This window comes from Heloderma suspectum, chromosome 10, assembly GCF_057233095.1.
Source record: "Heloderma suspectum isolate Gila_16-S chromosome 10, 16-S_ref, whole genome shotgun sequence".
NCBI lineage: Eukaryota > Metazoa > Chordata > Lepidosauria > Squamata > Helodermatidae > Heloderma > Heloderma suspectum.
The window spans coordinates 3,227,011-3,242,714 of NC_139467.1; the positions used below are offsets into that span (position 1 = coordinate 3,227,011).

General features: G+C 49.4%; 2 protein-coding genes across 2 annotated transcripts; one reads left to right on the forward strand and one right to left on the reverse strand.

The window, feature by feature from the left end:
• The first annotated feature begins 238 nt into the window (after positions 1–238).
• Positions 239–11,328, forward strand: NCCRP1 (NCCRP1, F-box associated domain containing). Its single transcript, XM_084814302.1, has 6 exons — positions 239–438; positions 8,522–8,590; positions 9,016–9,103; positions 9,193–9,288; positions 10,178–10,319; positions 11,016–11,328. The coding sequence occupies exons 1-6, from the start codon at positions 252–254 to the stop codon at positions 11,154–11,156; spliced, it is 723 nt and encodes a 240-aa protein (XP_084670428.1). The 5' UTR covers positions 239–251; the 3' UTR covers positions 11,157–11,328.
• An 885-nt stretch (positions 11,329–12,213) lies between these two features.
• Positions 12,214–13,620, reverse strand: SYCN (syncollin). The gene has a single exon (XM_084814303.1). It carries the CDS (start codon positions 13,295–13,297, stop codon positions 12,899–12,901), a length of 399 nt encoding a protein of 132 aa, XP_084670429.1. The 5' UTR covers positions 13,298–13,620; the 3' UTR covers positions 12,214–12,898.
• Between the last annotated feature and the right edge of the window lie 2,084 nt (positions 13,621–15,704).

Consider the following 15,704-nt stretch of genomic DNA (forward strand, 5'->3'; position numbering starts at 1 on the left):
CTGGCTGGGCAGCGTTGGGGGCTGGGGGACCGTCTCCGCCGAAGCAGGCAGAGGGTCGCGCTGCCCGCTCCCCTAAGCGACGGCGAGCGCCAGGGCGCTGCGGGCTGCCGGAGCCAGCGTTCCCGCCCGGGAGACAGTTTGCGCAGCTTGGCTGCCTGCCTGCGGGGGTGTTCCTGCAGCCGCCCCAGGCTGCCGCCCCGCCCTGGGGCTTAAAAGGCGGGCCGCGCGCCCTGGAGGCGCGGGCCCCGGTCATGGCATCGCGGCAGCGGCAGCGGCAGCCCGGGCCGCCGGAGGCGCAGCCCGACTGGCGGCAGCGCTTCGACGCGCTGTGGGGGCTGAGCCGCAGGGGGATCCCGCTCCGCCGCGGCGCGGACTGGCGAGCGCGCTGCGCCCTGAAGCCCTTCGAGAGGAACCTGCTGCGCAACGCCAGCCCCGAAGGTAGCGCGCGCGGCGGGGCTCGCGGGGCGCTTCGGCCGCCCGCGCCTGCCTCGCGGGCGCCCTCCGTCCGCGCCGGTGCGCTGGGCACGCCGCGTCCTGTGCGGCGGCTTTCCCCGCTCCGGCGCCCTCCGGGAGCTGTGGGCCAGGTCCGTAGCCGGCCTAAATTTGCCCCCCCCCCCAGCAGGGGGCAGTTCCTGTGGTTTGCAGGCCTTTCAAAGACAAAATTGTAAACTTTTTAAATTATTTGCTCGTAATTTTTTAAAGGGAGGACAGAGAAAATGTAGGGCGGGCAAGCCCCCCTAGCTGCAGGCCCACTGTGGGCCACGACGGGAGTTGTAGTCCAACACATTATCTGGACGGTGCCGGTTTGGGGCTCTCCGGTCCTCTGCTTTGGGGCGTCAGACTCCCTCCCAGCCTTGCCAGTTTGCACCAGTAAGTCGCCCCGCTTAATCAGGTGTGGGGCGGAGGGTGCTGCCAAGAGCTAAGCTCGCTGAAGGAGCAAAGCATTTCCTGAGAGGCTTCAGCTCTTCTGTGGCCTTTGCCGAAGCACCACCGGCAGCTTCTTTTCCGTGAGAATTAACAGAACTGTGTTCGGCACCACAGTTAAGTCTTCGTACGGTCTAGCAACTCAGGTTTAGCAAAGCTTCTTGACTCCTAATTTAAGCCTGCGCCAGACAGACAACAGTGTTGCAGCATAACTTTTAGAAGAAGGGCATTTAAAAAGTATTTATTTATATTTATTTATTACATTTCCGTACTGTCCAGTAGCTGAAGCTAATGGAAAGCATCACATCAGAACTCCTTTTCCTCTGCATTTTCATGGGGAGAGGTTGATTAGCCTCGCCACCTATATTTCCTAAAAACAAAAGACCTTGCAAGGAACAACCCATGTTTGCAGTATGTAGGCTTTTAAGTTGCACAGACTTCTTAACATTTTTGGCTTTTGCAAAACAGCCATTTCTCATGTAAACCAGAGGTTGGCAACCTGCAGCCCTTGGCCCAATTCCATACAGGTGGGTGGAGTTTGGGGGGAGAGAAGGAGGGTGGGTGGCAGGGAACAGTGGTGGAAAAACCAAAATGGAAGGTGCAATGAAAGCGGGTGGGGAGCCCACTGCAAGTGATCAGTTCAGACTCTGGCAACAGCAATTTGTCCCTTCCTGGAGAGGAAGGAAGAGAAAGAGAGAAAATTGGCAGCAGTGCTGGGATGTCACACAACATTGAAGGATAGTTAACCTGCTCAAATGCCGGCTGTTGACTGTTTGCATTTGAGCAATTGGAATGTCTATGGCCCCTTCATGGATCACTGCCTTGTTGTGGCGAAGGGGCTTGCGTAACTCAGTGAAGCCATAAGCTATGCCGTGCAGGGCCACCCAAGAGGGACAGGTCATGGCAGAGAGTTCTGACAAAACGTGGTCCACTGGAGAAGGAAATGGCAACCCACTCCAGTATTCTTGCCAAGAAAACCCCATGGAACGTATCACAAGGCTAAAAGAGATGACGCCGGAAGATGCGCCCCTCAGGTCGGAAGGTGTCCAATATACTACTGGGGAAGAGCAGAGGGTATTTCCAAGTAGCGCCAGAAAGAGTGAAGCGGCTGGGCCAAAGCCGAAAGGACACTCAGCTGTGGATGTGTCTGGTGGTGAAAAGAAAATCCGATGCTGTAAAGAACAATATTGTTTAGGAACCTGGAATGTCAGATCAATGAATCAAGGTAAGTTGGAGGTGGTCAAACATGAGATGGCAAGATTCCCAAGATGTCGATGTTCAATCAGTGAACTAAAATGGACAGGCATGGGCGAATTTAATTCAGGTGACCATCATATCTACTATTGTGGGCAAGAATCCCTGAGAAGAAATGGAGTAGCACTCATAGTCAACAAAAGGGTGGGAAAAGCAGTACTGGGGTACAATCTTAAAAACGATAGAATGATCTCAGTACGAATCCAAGGCAAACCATTCAACATCACAGTCATTCAAGTCTATGCCCCAAGCACTGATGCCGAAGAAACTGAGGTTGATTGGTTCTATGAAGACCTACAACACCTTCTAGGACTAGAACTAACAACAAAAAGAGATGCCCTCTTCATCATAGGGGATTGGAATGCTAAAGTAGGAAGTCAAGAAATCACCAGGATAACAGGCAGGCATGGCCTTGGTGTACAGAATGAAGCAGGACAAAGGCTAATAGAGTTTTGCCAAAAGAACACGCTGATCATAGCAAACACTCTTTTCCAACAGCACAAGAGGCGACTCTACACATGGACATCACCAGATGGTCAATACCGAAATCAGATTGATTATGTCCTTTGCAGCCAAAGATGGAGAAGCTCTATACAGTCAGTCAAAACAAGACCTGGAGCTGACTGTGGCTCAGATCATGAGCTGCTTCTTGCAAAATTTCGGCTTAAATTGAAGAACATAGGGAAAACCACTAAACCATTCAGGTATGACCTCAATCATATCCCTGATGAATATACAGTGGAGGTGAGGAATAGATTTCAGGGATTAGACCTGATAGACAGAGTGCCTGAGGAACTATGGACGGAGGTCCGTAACAGTGTTCAGGAGGCAGCAACGAAATCCATCCCAAAGAAAAAGAAATGCAAGAAAGCCAAGTGGCTGTCTGAGGAGGCTTTACAAGTAGCTGAGGAAAGAAAGGAAGCGAAAAGCAAGGGAGAAAGGGGAAGATATATCCAACTGAATGCAGAGTTCCAGAGAATAGCAAGGAGAGACAAGAAGGCCTTCTTAAATGAACAATGCAAAGAAATCGAGGAAAACAACAGAATGGGAAAGACTAGAGATCTCTTCAAGAAAATTGGAGATCTCAAGGGAACATTTTGTGCAAAGATAGGCATGATAAAGGACAAAGAAGGCAGGGACCTAACAGAAGCAGATGAGATTAAGAAGAGGTGGAAAGAATACACAGAAGAACTATACAGGAAAGTTCTGAATGTCCCTGATAGCCATGATAGTGCGGTCACTGAACTTGAGCCGGACATCCTCGAGAGTGAAGTCAAGTGGGCCTTAGCAAGCATTACTAACAACAAAGCTAGTGGAGATGACAGTATTCCAGCCGAGCTATTTAAAATCCTAAAAGATGATGCTGTTAAAGTGCTGCATTCAATATGCCAACAAATTTGGAACACTCAACAATGGCGGCAAGACTGGAAAAGGTCAGTTTATATTCCAATTCCAAAGAAGAGCAACGCCAAAGAGTGTTCAAACTACCACACAATTGTGCTCATTTCACATGCCAGCAAGGTGATGCTCAAAATCCTACAAGCTAGGCTTCAGCAGTATGTGAACCGAGAACTACCAGAAGTACAAACTGGGTTTCGAAGAGGCAGAGGAACTAGAGATCAAATCACCAACATTCGCTGGATCATGGAGAAAGCAAGAGAATTCCAGAAAAACATCTATTTCTGCTTCATTGATTACTCTAAAGCCTTTGATTGTGTGGATCACAACAAACTGTGGCAAATTCTTAAAGTGATGGGAGTACCAGACCACCTTACCTGTCTCCTGAGAAACCTGTACGAGGGTCAAGATGCAACAGTAAGAACCAGACATGGAACAACTGAGTGGTTCAAAATTGGGAAAGGGGTACGACAAGGCTGCATATTGTCACCCTGCTTATTTAACTTATATGCAGAGTAGATCATGAGAAATGCCGGGTTGGATGAATCACAGGTCAGAATTAAGATTGCTGGGAGAATTATCAACAACTACAGATGCAGATGATACCACCTGATGCAGATGATACAGATATGCAGATGATACCACCCTAATGGCAGAAAGCGAAGAGGATCTAAAGAGCCTCTTGTTGAGGGTGAAAGAGGAGAGTGCAAAACCTGGTTTGAAACTCCACATTAAAAAAACTCAGATCATGGCATCTGGTCCCATCACTTCCTGGCATATAGAAGGGGAAGAAATGGAAGCAGTGACAGATTTTACTTTCTTGGGCTCCAAGATCACCGCAGACGGTGACTGTAGCCATGAAATTAAAAGACGCTTGCTCCTTGGGAGGAAAGCTATGGCCAACCTAGACAGCATAGTAAGAAGCAGAGACATCACCTTGCTGACAAAGGTCCGTCTAATCGAAGCTATGGTTTTCCCAGTAGTAACGTATGGCTGTGAGAGCTGGACTATAAGGAAGGCTGAGTGCCAAAGAATTGATGCTTTCGAACTGTGGTGCTGGAGAAGACTCTTACGAGTGCCCTGGACTGCAAGGAGGTCAAATCAGTCCATCCTAAAGGAAATCAACCCTGAGTGCTCATTGGGAGGACAGATACTGAAGCTGAAGCTCAAATATTTTGGCCACCTAATGCGAAGGGAAAACTCTCTGGAAAAGACCCTGATGCTGGGAAAGACTGAAGGCCAAAGGAGGAGGGGACGGCAGAGGATGAGATGGCTAGAGAGCATCACCGATGCAATGAATATGAACTTGAGCACACTCCGGGAGAGAGCGCAGGACAGGAAGGCCTGGCGTGCTATGGTCCATGGGGTCACGAAGAGTCGTGCATGACTGAATGACTGAACAACAAAGGTCTATGGACATTCCATAGTGCCACAGCTGCACAGCAAATGACTAGTGGGCTTGATGGCCATCTCATGACTGGGCTAGAGGAACTGTATATATGAATGAGCTGGTTTTCTTTTGGGGCTTCTGCCACACTCCTTCCAGCCAATTAACTGGAAGTGTGCAAAGGAATCTGGTAGAGTAAGAAGGGTGATTGATCAGTCTGACTATTATTAACCCAGTTTCCAGGCATGGGTATTCAACAGCTGCTGGAATGCATTGTGCTACATTGGATTGATTTGATTGAAATATATTTATATCCTGCTTTTCTGTCCATGAAGACCTTTTCCAATGCAGCTAAACAATAAAATAAAACCCATAAAGCAATTTTAACAAAACTAAAACTAAAAACCACAGGCTAAAAGCCACAGCGCAATAAAGGATATCACAGCCGTGTAACCAGCAACTAGCAGTGACTCAGGGCATGCTTCAGGTTGTACCTATCTCCAAAGTTGCTGAACAGTGTTTTTGCCAATTTTGTGAAAAACAATTAGTGATGGAGCGGAGGAGGACCGCCTCTGAAGGCCTTCAAAGACTATTTATTTTACTTAAGATCATCCTCTGAGGCTCCCACTCCAGGTGTGCCCACCAAATGAGGCGAGGCAGGTAGTTATAGGAGAAAGGGCTCTATTCTGCTGCTGGTTTTAATTTGGTTTTATGAAGTTGTAATGACTTTATTCTTTGCTGCTGGTTTCATCTCGCTTTTATTTTGAGCTAGTGTTATTTTTTGTTTTAACGTTTGCACTATATGTGCAATGTACTGTACACTGCTCAGAGAAATTCCCTTATTGGGTGCCTTAAAAGTATGATAAATAAAAATAAATAATATGATAAACAATTTAAGACACCCCTGCCACACCTTTCCTCCAAAGAATCTGTGGCAGCTCACAATAAAAATAAAAATGTAACAGTTGAAACATCTTTCAGTGTGCAAATAAACATTAAATGTTAAAAGACGACAGCAGAAATAACAGTGCCACAGCAATCAGAATATTTGAAATATTCAAAAACAGGGACACATTAAAAGTAGCAAATTAATGTTGCATGCTAAAAGCTTTGCTAAAAAGGACCATCTCCACCAGCTTCCAGAAGGTCATTAATGAGGAATCCCACAGTCTTGGTACAGCCTAGTCAAGGCTATCAGAAAGACTTCTGTGAACACTGCTGTTTATTGTATGGTAGAACAAGGGACAAAGAGCAAAGACACTGTTGCGGACCCACCTGAGTGGTGATCTGGCAGGGGGTACTGGGAGTTGTAAGGCCGCGGTGGCTTAGTGGTTAAGACACTGAACTGCAGACTGGAAGGTCGGCAGGACAGCAGTTTGAGACCCAAGTGCCGCATGATGGAGTGAGCTCCCGTCTTCAGTCCCAGCTTCTGCCAACCTAGCAGTTCGAAAGCAAGAAATTGCAAGTAGATAAATAGGTACCGCTTCGGCGGGAAAGGTAACAGCGTTCCGTGCACCTCGGTGTTCAGTCATGCCGGCCACATGACCACGGAAGCGTCTTCGGACAGCGCTGGCTCTTCGGCTTAGAAACGGGGATGAGCACCGCACCCTAGAGTTGGACACGACTGGTTGGGGACACCTTTTTACCTTTTACTGGGAGTTGTAGTCCAACACATCTGAAGGGCACCAGGTTGGAAAGGCTGAGTTAGGACTTCAGAGGTCAAAATCAGCACCTTGAACACCATTTCTCTTTCCTCCCCTCCAGAACCTGCCTCCTGGGTTCTGTGTAGTGCTGGAAGTGCCCAGGATCAGGGCCAGTAGCCAACCCCAAGCCAGAGCCCTTCAGCACTATATAGTACAGCAGCAGAAGATTTCAGGCTGATAGGAAAGAAAGAAAACGTTTCCTTTCCCCTCTTTTCCATTCCTAAAACTTCTGTTTAGCGGCTAATGACATCTCTCCTTCTCTCCACCCTGCCCCAGGCCAGCGTTGTTATTTTGGCACCAGAGGTAAAAAAAAATAAAAATAAAAAATCTCACAAGCGGTTCTCCCTCCCTGACAGTAAAAATGCAATCTGAACAAATTAAATAGCTAACAAGTTGCTGTAATGTCATGCCCCAAATCTGCTGCCTGAAGCCATTGCCTCATTTTGCCTAATAGAGGGACAGCCCTGACAAGAAGTCTCCTGTTTCAGACGGGCTGGGCTCCATATCTTAGGGTGTTGCATTTGGTTGCAGCTCTCCACGTTCATGTGTATGCGGCTGTATTTTATACTTAAAGGTCGTTTGGATCTTTCGCTTCCCAAACAAAGCAGTACCATAGCAGACAGCTCTTTGCGAGGCTGAGCCCGGGGGTGTTTTAATCATGCTTCACGGCCGCTCTGGGACAGGGTGGGGCAGGGTGGACTCCTCAGCGGATTAAAACCCATCGGTGCCTTAACTTGAGAATCACCCAGACCTGTGGTTGGTTTCCCAGCCCAGCGCTCCAAACAGTTTGTCGCAGGCTTTGTTGGTGCTGTCAGCCTGGGGGTGGGTGGGGGAGAAGAGCCCCATAATAATCATAATTAATGGGCAATCAGAATCCTTGCGTGTTTGCAGAGCAATTCTGGACCTCTTTGGCCTCACCCGTCACTACTACTTCACATGGCGCTTTCTTGTGGTGGCTGCTTGTGAGGTGTCATCGTTGAGGGAGAGAACAAAGGGCCCATGAGCCCCCAAACAGAGTAATGCAGCCTTCTGTGAAAGCTTATGCCATTAACAGCATAAGCCTGTATATGTCTACTCAAAAGTAAGTCCCACTGAGTTCAGTGGGGCTTACTCTGAGGTAAGTGGGTATCGGATTGCAGCCTGGTCCCTTTCATTTTCTTCAAAACACAGTCTAAACCAGCCTTCCCCAAGCTGGCACCCTCCAGATGTTTTGGACTACAACCCCCAACATCCGTAAACATTGGCCCTGCTGTCTCGGGCTGATGGGAGTTGAAGTCCAACACATCTGGAGGGCACCAGGTTGAGGAAGCCTGGTCCAGAATGTCCTGATTTCTCAGATGTGCGAGTGGAGGCTCTTTCTTCCTAATCACAGCCCCAGACTAGGAGCCACTGGCAAGGAACAGACACTCTGTATATGCCCAGAAGTACTCTGTCCTTCATGACTGTTTCACATGTTCTGAGGCTCAGCCCTGCCTTGGCAGGCAGGCGCTGAGACCTGGCTCAGAAATTTAAGCCCTTTTGCTGAAAAAAACTAAATAGCCCCTCAAATCCAAACATTAATTAATTATCCAGGCACTAATTAAGACGGGGCACAAGGCACTGGTCAGTGTGCCCTGCGCAGAAGAACCTCCTGGCGGATTGTGCCACAGGGATTGGATCCACTTCCCTGCCACCTTTTCTGCCTCATAGGAGGGACAGCCTCTGGCTGACTGGAAATATAGCATCTTCCCATCTTCGGTCCAGACCATTTTCAGGATGCCGGCGGGAGGTGTGGGTTAGGTCAGAGAAGTGGCATGGAAGGGAAAGCTCCCGGCTGGCTTGTGCTGGGCCTCCTCTTCTACTTTCTTTTGTGCAGGCTTGAGTGTTTCGGAGCCAGCTCCTCTGTGCCCTCCTGATGCACCCTGCAAGCCTCTGGACTATGACGGTAAGGGCTGGGGCTGGGTTTGTAACAGCAGGACGTGGGCCTCTCCTTGCGAGCTTGGAATTAGCTGGGGTCTGCCACTTGGGGTCTCCTGCAAGTTCCATCCCCATGAGGGGCGTGTCTCTGAGCCCCTTCCTGGATGGGGCGCAGCGCTTTTTTAAAAAGGACCCAGGGGGCGTAGTGTGCCTTCTGCTTGGGCAGGGGAGTTAAGAAAGGGAGCGAGGTTCTTTCTTTCTTTAAAAAAAGACACAACATTTGCTCTAAGCTTATGTTGACATTTCTCTGAAGCTGCGTCCTGCCAGAGGTGGAAGGTGTTCAGAGTCCACCTGTGTGCTTTTTAAAAGAAGTGGGGGGGGGGACAGAACTTCATGAGACCACTTACTAACCCCTTTCCCTCCCCTTTGGGCTCTCTTTGCATCTCCTCACAGGCCTTTTCAAAGGCTGGCAAGTCAGCACTGAGCCCGTCGCTGCGACTAGCAAGGAAGTCCCCCCGAGGTTCATTTCACCTCACTACAGGTGAGTGCCTTCCTGGAGGTGGGCTTGTAAGCAGGCTGAGTCTTTGGGCCTGGCTGGCACACCACCTTCTGTCCTTCTGTTCCTTCTAGCTGGTGCATCAAGCAGCAGTGCATAGACTTGCTGGCTGAAGGCCTCTGGGCGGAGCTGCTGGATGTGTATCAACCAAACATCACCGTCCTGGACTGGTAAATGTGGAGAGGGAGGGAGGGAAGGCAGGCAGTCTGGGCGTGCATTGGATCCACAGTCTTTATGGGCCTTGTTGCATATGGCCTGGTTTGCATGTAACACTAACCCACTGTTTATTTAAGCCATGGTTTGTTACCCTATCCAGGGTTTGACTGGCAGATGATTGAACAAACCTTGGTCTGTTTTCTCAGTCCCTGGGATGTTTGTTTCCCTCCGCCTTTGCCTGCTCCCTCTCTGTTTCCCAACTGCCTTTGAGGTACTGCAGTATTGTCATGCAAAGACGGTGGGGATGTTGTGTTGCATAACCCACCAGGGAGCAGTAGGTTATGCGAGGATTTTTTTTAACCCCCACATAACTCTGAAAAACCCTCGCATAACCCTAAAACAGACTATGGGTTATGCAAGGGTTGTTTAACCTTGGTGTAACCCACGCTTGCTGGGTTCAAGTGACATAACAACCCCTGAGCAGGGGTTGCATATTTATAGTGGTGGCTGCGCTCTCTCGCTCTCTCTGCAAAACAAGGAGCCTGCCTCATGCCATGGGGCTGAGCTGGAGAAACTCCAAGAGTGCATTCAGTCTAGGATGTTGTGAAAATGCTTTGATAGGTGATAGTTAGATACCCCCATATATTCAGCCAGAAAGGTGACTGTTAAGATGAGCTCCTCCTGGGCACCACTGGAGGGCAGCAGTTGTCCAATGATAAAATCTAGTGTATTTCTACTGCACAGAGAAAAACCAGCAGTGGCAGCCACGCATGCACAGGCGTTTCGAGAAGCCTTTTGCCACTGAGGTCTCTGGGTGCCCATGGCAAATGAGTGCTCAGCTTGCCAGCAGTAAATGAACTCCGTCTGTCCGTCTGTCCGTCTGTCCTTCCTTCCTTCATTCAGGTATGAGAACAGCAAACTGGCCAACTCTGTTTACGAGCTTCACGTCCAGCTCCTGGGAACTGATGAGGACACGGTGATTGGTGAATTTTGCCATGTGGCACAGGAAAGAGTGCAAGATGGGGAGAACAAGGACTGGCATGATGTAAGGACTGGGTTGGGAAGTGTGGTTGGTCCCAGTACCTCATTCCCTGACCCTGGCATCTCCACCAGCACTGCTCACTCCCTGATCCCTAACCCCAGATCTGTGGGAGCTGCCTGCAGTTGCTCCAACACTTGGTGCGTGACCAGAAGAAGTCTTTCCTTGGAAATAGTATGTCTTTATATTTCATTAGTTGCTCATCACGATACATGGCTGAGGCCTGGAATCAGAAGCATCTTCTGAGTTTGAACCATTTAATTCAGGTTGTTGGATGCACCTTTTATTGCAAGGTGTTGAGTTGAATTATGATGACCAAACATTTTTCCAGAACTTATGATCAGCAAAGTCAAGACAGGCCTCTGTGGGTGGGTTCCTGCTGTTCCTGCATTACAGATGAGAAAAGTTAGGCTGAGAGAGCATGGCCCATGGCTGCACAATGAGTCTGTGGCAGAGGGGCAGCTGGGTGGGATTTGAACACAGATCTCCCAGATCCAAGTCTACCTTTGTTGATTGGGCCACACTGACTGCTGTACCCACCACCAATTTTCCTGTGTGTGTGTGTGTGTGTGTACGTGTGTGAGATAGAGAGTGAGTGTGAGTGAGTGGAGGGTAACTGGGGTCAGAGTGCTCTGCAGGGCAGCATCTCTGTGGTTCTACCTGGTGGACTGAGACCCTTTCCCCATTCCAATTTATTTCAAGGTTTCTCACGTCTTCCAGCGCTATGGCTCGGGCGTGCGCTACGTCCACTTTCTGCACAAGACTAAGGATGTTGAGACACCAGCGCAGCTCTTCCGGACAAGAGCAACAGACAGCAGCGTCTCTGTACAGTTGCGGGACTGATGGGGCTCATGGTGGGTGGGGGTCTAGCTGGAGTTGTGGGGTGGTAGGACCCAAGGATGTAGGGCCACCATAAATCACCCACATCTTGTAAGAAGGCAAAAACTCAAACCTTGAACTAGAATTTCTTGCCATTGATTAAATGTTGATATTAAAGTAGCACATTCGTAGCATTTTTGTGATGTGCATGTGTATGGATGGAAAGGCATTCTGCTCATGTTCAAAGGCAGGCAGGCTTGTCTTTAGTATTGCACCTCATGTTTATCTTGGGAAGAAAAGTGGTACTAGAAACACATTCAAGGGCAAAATTCTGGTCCCCCTTTCCTCAAATTAATCCCGCCCTCCATCTCGGACACCAGCTAGTAACAGGACTTCTTAGCATGCTTTACATGCCACACAGCGCAGGTTTACTCAGAAGTAAGACATCTTGTGTTTGGTGGGGTTTGTTCCCTAGTAAGCATGGCTAGGATTGCAGCCTCAGTCCCCCCATCACCACATCTGTATGGTGGCAATAATACTGGCCTACCCTGCAGGGAGATTTATGTGAAGGTAGTTCCCAGGAAATACTTGCTTTTTGTGTTGCATGGGGCAGAAGTGCTGGGGAGGGGAGAGTTCAGTGCTCAGTATCCCCAAGGAGAGGAGCAGATACCACAGCCACTGGGATGGAAACTTGGCATGAATAATTCCAAGTCTATTAAAGCTGGCTATGGTTAAATTGCTTTGAGGGAAAGACACTCTGCAGATGCTCAGAGGCACCATCATAATTTGTTCTTCCCAAGTTAAAAGGCTGATCTCTGGCAGTCAGAACTGAGAGCTGACGAGTCTTGACTCAAGCCCCATCCTACGCCTCCCCTTCGCCCTTGTAGGGTCCTGCCAAGTTGGAGATGCCTTTAAGGAAAAGAGTAAATTGAAAACAATTTGCTTGGTGGGGATTATAGTATTCTGCTCTTGGGTTGCTGAAAGCCCTTTCCAATTAAATGTTTACAAGAGGCAAAAATGAAAGCTACCCATCATTTGCTGACCTTGAGCTACAAAAAAAAAACACCAACACATTTCGAAAGTCATGTTCCTTTGCTTTTAATTACGTTTATCATGGCAAGGCGCAACAATAACAGCCAAGACGAGATGGAGGGAACATTTGCTGCAAAGTGGATCTCAGGGAAGCAACGAGAAGAGAGAATGGCTTTGAAGATGGAATGCCTGTCTTAAAAATGCCGAGAACAAAGCGGGACATGAAAGATCTTGAAGCGTCACAGGGAACAAATCTTTCAAGCAAGGTGACAAGCCTGCAGGCCTCCAGAGCTGGGGAGCAGCTCCCTTCTGACTGGCACATTTACTTGCCGTGGCTATTGGCGGGTGGGGAATGCAGGCACTTGTTGAGCTTCTGCTCTTCTGTGGCATCATTGTGCTCTAGTCTGTGGGAGGCTTGGATGCATTCTTTGCTGTAGCAAGATGAATGCTGGTGTTCTGCTTTCCATGTGGACATTGAGATCTTCCAGGGTGGCAGAGTTTGCTGCGACTGTGGCGCATGGGAAGAAGGCAGGATCCTGGGAAGCAGGTCTCCCAGAATCTGCAGTGGCAAAGGAGTGGCTTCATGGGCACGGCGTTGTGGGATAATGCCCCCTCAGCAACAACAGGCAGTTAGCTGGTGGGGTGGTGGCAGGGATAAGGCCACGTTGCTGTGGACTGATGGGGCCGATGCGGCAGGCTCCCCTCGTGTCTCGCTCCTCTCTGGCTCGGCCTTCTCAGTTGCACTTGCAGTAGTAGGCAGAGATGGAGTTGTCCCAGTTCCCAAAGAGCCCTTTCTTGTACTCCTGGAGCCGAGGGTACACCCCGGTTTTGAACTTACGGGTCTTACCGCTTTTGCCCTTTATGGACCACACGGTGAGTTCACAGCGCTGGCCCACCACCAGTGAAGAGACCTTGTTGTTCAAAGATGGGGGCATGTAGGGCTGGTCTTCGTTCGGCTGAACCACGGCAACGATACCACCACAGCATTGGTCGTAGTAGGGGCTGTCGTCGGCATAGAGCTGCGCGCAGACCTTGGTGCCATCCGGGTTCTTGAGGTCGGCGGGGACTGGGCACTGGGCCCACGCCCCAGCGAGGAACAGCGGGAGGAGGAGGAGACACGATGAGGCCCTCATCTTGACAGCAGCAGTGCAGGAAGGGAGTGCTTCAGACCTGTTAGAATGGAGCGCCCTTCTATATACAGCTGCCCTCACCTTGGCAGGGTCCAGAGCCAAGGCCAGCGGCTGGAACTTGGGCTGGGTTCCAAGGCCCTGGAGGGAAATGATAGTGGGAAAGAGGCAAGCTGTGTGTACCCAAAGAAGGCCTGGGTGGCTGATAAAGCCTGATGCCTGGGTGAGGGGCTGATGGCCCTTTTCGCATAGGGGCTGTGCATTTACAGCCAAATGTCACACTCTGAATCCCTAAAGTCATGGTTTCCTTTCCCACATGTGTCCGCCTTGCACCCCTTGTTCTGATCGGTCCATTTCTCCTCCCAGACCGGCTGCTGGAGCAAGGGACCGAGGAGTCCTGATGCTTCTCATGCCCAGATATAAAAAAGTTGGAAGCTGTATATCAGTGTGGTGCTGGCTGAGGATTGTGGGAGTTGTAGTCCAATGCATCTGGAGGCGACCGGGCTGGGGAAGGTTGCTCTGTATCAAAGTCTCTTGCTTTCCAACGGCTAGGCTCTACCAGCCTTTGAACCAGCAGGCTATAGAAACAGTGGTTGGGTCCTGCTCTTCCTCCCTGCACACTGGTACAGCAGACAACTTGGACTCTTGGAGCCGGACACCTAGCGACGGACGGGCCGGCCCTACCCTTAGGCAGAGTGAAGCACTTGCCTCAGGTGGCAGATGCCAAGAGGTGCAGCAAAATGCCGAAGGAGAGAGCGGTGTGCCGGGCGGCCCGCACGGCGCCCCCTTCGCTGCCCTGCTGCCCTCAGGTGCGGAGGAGGACACTGTTCTTTGGGGAGGAAGAAGCACGGCTATGCAGAGCCTTCTGAGAAACAGGAAAGTGTGGGGGCTCCAAAAATGCACATTGCAAGTCTGTTGTCCCCGCTCCCTTCAGTCTCGGGGTGTGATCTGGCCTGCGGGGAATCGTGCTGGGAAGAAGCCTGGCTGGCTGGCTCGCCGTGGCCTCCCAGCCCATGCAAACCAAACAGGCCCCTCTTCTCCATCATCCGGATAGACACATGCCCTGGCATGTGCATAGACCAGTTTAGGTCTGGCAAGGTCCATGAACTGGTGAGTTTTTAACACATAATATATTTGTGCATTTTCATATATGTTTAGGCAGTCATTTTTTTAAAGAATAATAATTAAAATTGTTTTTATATTCACAGGTGAAGACACTGCAGTGCTCTATTTTGTTTATAGTTGGGAGGAACTTGGATTTTAAAATGTGTGTGTATAGATGTAAAGCCTTTTATCTTCTTATATACCTTTTTACATATTAGACCATTAGGTCGAAACACATTTGGTTTTCCTTGGTACTGGTTACTCCTGGTATTGTTGGATATTACAGTACAACAGCGTTGTATCTTCCTCTGTTTTCTTTTAATGTATGTTTTTAGCCTGCAGAGATAAAATAATATTGCCAGATATTTCTGTATATTTGTTATCTTCACCAGTTTGCCTATTGATCATTTCATCACTCCCTGTCCATGCACCCTGGTGTGGCTGCCTGGCTATCCCTCTTGTTGTAATCCTGATCCAAGTGGAGGTCTAACTTGGGTAGCAGTTGCACAACACCAGGGACATTTCCCTCCCCCCCCACATATCCCCCCTGTTTCCAGTCAATGGAAGGCAGAGAACTGTGCTCCCCGCTTCCACTCCAGCTATTGCATATCTAATCTTTCCAGCTTGGAACATTTCTACTTTTGCTCCACTTTTACCCACACCTGCCAGCTCTCCCACAGCCCAGGTGTTGACTTCCCTTGGGAGATGAGCCCTCCTTCTCTTGGCTTCTGGTGAACACACATGCCTCAAGGTCATCCTTATTCTAAGTTCACGCTGTGGTTTCCAGGTGGCAAGGGCTTACTGTTCTGGTGTAAGGATGTGCGATGCTGGAAATTCTGTTCTGTTTAAGTCCAATGAGAATCTGCAGTGTTTCCGTTCCAGTAAGCGATGGCTAATTGTAGTGGATTCCCCTACGCCCCCAAATCTGGAAATGTTCTGCACATTTCCCCCCCGGGTCCCATCCTTTGCGCAAAAGGTAGTTTGTGCAAATTGGATCTTTGGTTTGGGGTGATCTTGAAATTTCTGCAAATGGGCCATAATTGTTTTTATTGGTGATTTTGCGCAAGTATGCATGATCGCAGGTCTGCTATGTAGCCCCACAGAGGCATATTCCGCTCTTGTAAATTTCCTTGTCAGTTTCATCCTCTCCACATACTATCTGCTTTAGCCCAGCAGAGCCATATTATGTACTTGTCAAAGAACTTGTCAATTTCATCCCCCCCTTCAGCACCCGAGTGAGGAGGGTCAGGGGGGAAAGTGCTGAAGTGGAGGATGACATTGAACGCTTAGCCTCTTAAGATATTTTTAA

Bases quoted from the DNA above. Each gene is read 5' to 3' on its own strand.
- SYCN (XM_084814303.1), bottom strand. From the start codon at position 13,297: ATGAGGGCCTCATCGTGTCTCCTCCTCCTCCCGCTGTTCCTCGCTGGG.
- NCCRP1 (XM_084814302.1), top strand. From the start codon at position 252: ATGGCATCGCGGCAGCGGCAGCGGCAGCCCGGGCCGCCGGAGGCGCAG. The intron at 9,104-9,192 runs GTGAGTGCCTTC...TGTTCCTTCTAG, and splicing joins TTCATTTCACCTCACTACAG to CTGGTGCATCAAGCAGCAGT. The intron at 10,320-11,015 runs GTAAGGACTGGG...ATTTATTTCAAG, and splicing joins AGAACAAGGACTGGCATGAT to GTTTCTCACGTCTTCCAGCG.